A 5,630-nucleotide genomic window follows, 5' to 3' on the forward strand; every position below is an offset into this window, starting at 1 on the left:
CAGCCTGGGCAGGGGAAAGCCAGTCCTGCAGGAGCTCAGAAGATCTCTCTCCTCTCAGGACACGGGCCCTGCTCCAGCTCCTTCAGTGCCTCCTGGAGGGGAGGTCTCCAGAGGGCAGTCACGGTGCCATGGCACCTGCTGGCTGGAACTCATGGGGATGCCAGTGACAGCCATGGGTTGGGGCAGCTGCGGGCACCACCAATCCCCAGTGCAGGAGTGGGATATCTGGAGAGGGTCACCCCATGAGCTGGCACTGCACAACAGAGCTGGAGGTCTCAGCAGGAGTTTATTGAGGATGTGGGGGAGGTGGGAGCAGTGCCAAAGGGACCTCTTGGCTGCCAGGATCCTGCAGTGGTGCCTCACCAGGGGATGACGTTGCCTTCCCAGTCCAGGAAGGTGCCGGTGTCCTTCTCAGAGAGGGAGGAGAGGACCTTCAGCATCCCTTGCACGCTGTCATCCACTGTCACTGGGGGCTGTGGGGCACAGGGGGAGATGCAGCCCATGCCCAAGGCCTGGCTGAAGGCCCTGGAGCAGCTGGAGCCAGGGGAAAGAGCTGCTCCAGGGCAAAGGGAAAGCTGAAAACCCCAGGGGGAGGGACTGAGACGAGAACTGAGGGCACGGGGACACCCAGCACCCAGGACCAGGACAGCGGGAGCTGCCCCAGCAGGGATTGGGCAGGCAGGGAAGCCATGGGCAGGGGCTCAGGATAGCAACTCCCACCCATGCAAAACCAGCACAGAAGCTCTGATGGACCCGCCCCGGGGGAATTCCTACCACGCCTCCAGCAGAGCTGCCCAAGTCAGTTTGCACCCAGCCGGGGTGGAGAGCGACGCAGAGGATGCCGTGCTCCTTGTACGCCAGGGACTGGCACTTGCTCAGCATGTTCAGAGCAGCCTGAGGAGAGACAATGCAGGGACGGTGGTGAGAGGGGAAGGGGGGCTGCAAGGGAACAGCTGGGCAGGGAAAGCAAAGTGTGACAGCACCTTGCTGCAGCGGTACGAGGTGACTTGTATCAACTCCCAGCCAAAGGCAGAAGCGATGGAGCCGCCAATGCTGGATATGTTGACGATGGCAGCCTTGCTGCAGCTCAGCCCTGAGCCTGGGCTCCCCTGGGCAGCCTTCTTCAGCAAGGGCAGAAACGCCTGTGAGGAGACAGAGGGGACAGGAGCACACATGGACAGGCAGGGGAGAAGCTCCTTCCACAGTGGGCAACATTGACACCAGCACTGGGGGAGCATCCTCCCTCCTCTTCCCTGCCGGGCTCCAGCACCTGAGCTCCAGGCCCATGGCTCCACAAGCTTCTCATTAACTGAGAGCCCATTGGTAATCAGAATGGAGGCAGGATTCCCTCTCACCAGCCCTTCATGCTTCCCCAGGACAGCCCAACTTGGGTGAGGGTCTCACCTGGCCCATCAGCAGGGGGCCAACTGTGTTGGTGGTGTAAATCTCCCTCATGTCCTCCGATGTCTCCGTATCAAGCGTGTTCAACTTCACAATTCCAGCATTGTTGATGAGGAGGTTCAGACCAGAGCCCCCCAGGTGCTCCCCAACCTTGGCTGCAGCTGCCTTGATGCTGGGAGGGTCAGAGACTTCTGCAGAGCCAACACAGGGGAGGTCAGAGCCTGTGTCCCCATGCTGGAGTCCCCTCTGTTCCCCTAGAGGTGGCAGTGCCCGATGGCCCTGCAGGCACCAGCCCATGGCACAGCTCCCTCCCAGCACGGGGCTCCCAGGGTGTGCCCAGCCTGGGCACTCGCCAGAGGAACTGGGGCAAAGGATCCGCACCTCGGGGCACCTACCGAGCGGGATGATGATGATGTTGGGGTGCTTGGAGGCCAAATTCTGTAACTCCTGAAAGAGAGGGCACTGTGTAGGCATGGAGAGGCTGGAGGGGCTGTGCAGAGGCTCAGCCGTTCCCAGGTAAAGCCCATGCCACTCCATCTCTGTCCCTGCATCACTTTGTGTCCAACACCTGCTCCAGCTGCCACATCAATGGGGCTCTGTGCCTTCTATACATGCCTGGTGCCATTCTCCCCTCCACATATCCCATGCACAACTGGTCTTGTGGTGTCCCAAGCCAGCTGACCTGTGCTGCAGGTGCTTGACTGCAGCTCCAGCCCATTGCAAACACCATTCCTGATCCAGTCTCCCCCTCCCCAGTCTCACCTGTGCTCGCTGTCCCTTGGGGTCCCGACAGCCTGCAAAGATCCACTGAGGTGGGTTTGGCATCCTCAGGAAATGCTGGACGAGCCCCAGGCCGAGTCCCCGGTTGGCCCCCGTCACCAGAAGAGAGCGGACGTGGAGCCCTGCCATGCTGCCCTGGCTGTGGCTGCACTGCTCTCGCCTGGACTCTGCCAGTGCCTTTTGCTACTTGGTTATCTCACATGTTCCCATGAGGACTTGCATCAGCTCGTGGCTCTCAGAAATTCTCTGTCTGCACCTCAATCTCTTGGCTCTGGTCCATACCCGTGATCCACTTTTCCTGCTGGCTGTGGAATGATGCAAAGGGAGCCAAGTGTCCTGCCCAGGCAGGCAATACCCTGGGCTAGGTGTCAGGAGCGTTGCTTTATGCTACCAGACCTGAGCCTTTTGGTTTTAAGGGCCAGCACTATCCCTGTCCTTGCAGTGCAACACCATCTCCCACCACCTCCCTCCCTCCTGGGATGCCAGGCCTGTCCCTCCCTTTGCCCAAGGTCAGGCAGGCGAGGCTGGACTTGCTGACTCTGCACAGTGCAGTTTATTTGCTTTAGTTTGTGCAATGCTGAGGCCAGGGCTGGGGATAGAGCAGTCAGGACAGGTGAATGTCCCTTGAGGACTTGAGAATAGAGCAGCCAGGACAGACAAATGTTCCTTAGCCACAGGAATAGGCTGAGAAACCTAGAAACCCTCCAGAACCACTGGGAAAAACCCTCCAGGGCTGACCAGAGTGACCCCTTTCCTCAGAGTCTGCTCTAACAGCACCTATAATATTCAAGTGTGATAGAAGGATAACCCCTGCCCCATCCCTGGAAGTGTTCATGGACAGGCTGCATGAGCTTCTGAGCAACCTGGTCTAGTGTAAGGCATCCCTACTTGTTCAGGAGGGTTGGAACTAGATGGTCTTTAACATCCTCTCCAGCCCAAACTATGGCTCTGTGATGCTATGATAAAATTCAGATTTGCCCCTGGGTGTGACTTTGGTGCAGGTGGGAGCCAGGGCCGTGCCCAGGCACACACATTGCAGGTGAACATCCAGCCCCAGGGTGGTCCAGGTACTGCCCAGCTCTTTCCTGCAGTACTTAGCCAATTGATGGACTGAACTCCCAGGGAAGCATGTGACTGGTGGATTCAGGAGCTTTGGACAGGCCTGAGGATCGCTGAATTACAGAATCATCCCCCAGGAGTTCCTGTTGCACCTAAAATCAATGGAGAACCATGACCTGCATGTTTCCCTGTGTCCCCACCCTGCAGGGAGGGTCTGGGCATCTGATGGATGATAGATAGATTGTACTTGGTGGTCTTAGGGGTCTTTTCCTGTCTAAATGATTCTCTGATTCTATGATCCCATGGCCTCCCCAGCTGGTTCCTGCTGCAGCATCACTCAAACTGCACAGACCATTTGCAACAGTGGAATATACACATTTAAGATAGTTCAGAGATGTTGTGTAGGTAGTTTAAAGTAATTAATAACCACTTATACGGGATGTGATTGGGCAGGACTAGGGTGCATAAGCTTGTGGAACCTCTCCTGCTCCAGCTGGAGATGCTGCTCCAACTTTGCTTTGCAACTGGACAATGATGAGCTGTCATGTTCAGGAGATCTGATCCTCCATCCAAATGCAACCTTTCCAAATAAATCAGCTTTTGTCAGAAAGAGCAAACCCTGCTGCCTATTCTTCTGTGTGTTTGGTGAGTTAACCCTGGCTGAATGCCTCACATTCACCAAAGGCACTCTATCACTTCCCTCTGCAGCTGGAAGGGGGAGAGGAAAAATGTAACAAAGGTTCATGAGTTGAGATAAGGTCCAGAAGAGATCACCCACCAAATACCATCACAGGCAAAACAGACTCAAACTGAGCATATCAACTGAATTTGTTACTAACAAAATCAGAGCAGGATAATGAGTAAGATAAATCTTAAAAATACCTCCCCTCCACTACTCCCTTCTTCCCAGCTCTACCTCCCCCTGCTCAGCAGTGCAGGGAGGCAGGGAATGGGGGTTATGATCAGTTCATCACATGCGTTCCCTGCTGCTACTCAGGGAGAAGAGTTGGAGCCCTTCCCCTGCTCCAGCATGGGGTCCCTTCCATGGCAGACAGTTCTCCATGAACTTCTCCAATGTGAGTCCATCTCCTGGGCAACGGTTCTCCACAAACTGCTGCAACATGGATCACTCTTCCCTGGGGTGCTGTCCTACAGGCACAGGCATGGCTGCACCATGGGCTGCAAGAGAATCTCAGCTCCCGTGCCTGGAGCACATCCTCCCCCTCCTTCTGCACTGACCTTGGTGTCTGCAGAGCTACTCCCCTCACATATCCTCACTCTACTCTTCTCTGGCTGCAATTACATCTGCACAGTAACTTTTTTCTTTTCTTCTTAAATACATTATCACAGAAGTGTTACCACTGTGGCTGAAGGGTTCAGCCTTGGTCAGCAACACATCTGCCCCTGGCTCGAGGAGGTTCCTGGCAGCTTCCCCAGAAGGCCCACCCCCACCAAAACCTGGCCATGCAAACCAAATACAGGGTGACAATTATATCCATCTTGTCGTGCCATTTCACTGCCCTCAGTGTCAGCTCACTGATGGAACCACAGCCTCTGACATGGGGATGAAAGGCACTGACTGCCCCAAGTCACAACTGAACTGGGTGAGGGGAGGAATTTGCCATCCCTTCACCAGAACATTTCCCAGGTTGTTTGACAGACTTGACCAAGTGGCTTTAATACCTTAAGATGAGATAAAGGATGGGCAAGGCTGTTGTGGCAGGATGCTTCTTCCCATGGGCAACCATCTGGGGAAACCCTGGGATTACCTGGAGCTGGAGCCAAAACTAAAGGAAAGAACATAAAACCAAGGTAGAGTTCCAGGGATGGTTTGGCATCACCTGTGAAAGGCAAACTGTACTACAGAGTGTGCCAAAGCATGGGGAATCCTGGAATGACTGGGATTGGAAGGGACCTGTTGTTCCAACACCCCACAGTCAGGGTCACCTTCCCTTAAGCCCAGAGCCCCATCCAACCTGGCCTTGAACATTTCCAGGGATGGGGCAGCCTCAGCTTCTCTGGGCAACCTGTGCAAGCGACTCACCCCACTAGCAGGGAAGAATTTCCTCCTCATATCTAATCTAAGCCTGCCCCTTTTTTTCAGTTTGAAGCCATTCCCTCTTATGCTATCACTCTAGGGTCCAAAATCCCCCCCCAGCTCTCCTGTAACCCCTTTATGAACTGGAAACGGCTCCGACATCTCCCCAGATCCTTGTCTTCTAGAAGGGCACGCGTGTGCCCAGGAAAAGCGCTGGGGTTTGGCACAGGGATAGGACAGGACATAAAAATGGGGGTGAGGATGGGGATGGGATGGAGGGCCGGGAGCCGGGCCCGCCTCGCTCCGCCCCGGAGGTGGCGCTGCCGGGCGTCGCTTCCCGTTCCGGGCCGCG

At 55.7% G+C, this 5,630-nt stretch overlaps 1 protein-coding gene across 1 annotated transcript; it reads right to left on the reverse strand.

The window, feature by feature from the left end:
- Positions 1-267: 267 nt before the first annotated feature.
- Positions 268-2,853, reverse strand: LOC118691245 (C-factor-like). The gene is made up of 6 exons (XM_036390369.1): positions 2,164-2,853; positions 1,797-1,848; positions 1,405-1,592; positions 984-1,142; positions 775-894; positions 268-473 (listed from the first exon to the last, which is right to left on the reverse strand). Exons 1-6 carry the CDS (start codon positions 2,308-2,310, stop codon positions 360-362), a joined length of 780 nt encoding a protein of 259 aa, XP_036246262.1. The 5' UTR covers positions 2,311-2,853; the 3' UTR covers positions 268-359.
- Positions 2,854-5,630: the final 2,777 nt, after the last annotated feature.

This window comes from Molothrus ater, chromosome 12 (genome assembly GCF_012460135.2).
Source record: "Molothrus ater isolate BHLD 08-10-18 breed brown headed cowbird chromosome 12, BPBGC_Mater_1.1, whole genome shotgun sequence".
NCBI classification, from domain to species: Eukaryota; Metazoa; Chordata; class Aves; order Passeriformes; family Icteridae; genus Molothrus; species Molothrus ater.

What these genes read in the sequence shown, in the direction of transcription:
- LOC118691245 (XM_036390369.1), bottom strand. Translation starts at nt 2,310, where the DNA reads ATGGCAGGGCTCCACGTCCGCTCTCTTCTGGTGACGGGGGCCAACCGG. An exon ending in CCTCGTACCGCTGCAGCAAG is followed by an intron (nt 895 to 983) that starts GTGCTGTCACAC and finishes GTCTCTCCTCAG; the next exon opens with GCTGCTCTGAACATGCTGAG. An exon ending in GCAGCTCTGCTGGAGGCGTG is followed by an intron (nt 474 to 774) that starts GTAGGAATTCCC and finishes TGTGCCCCACAG; the next exon opens with CCCCCAGTGACAGTGGATGA.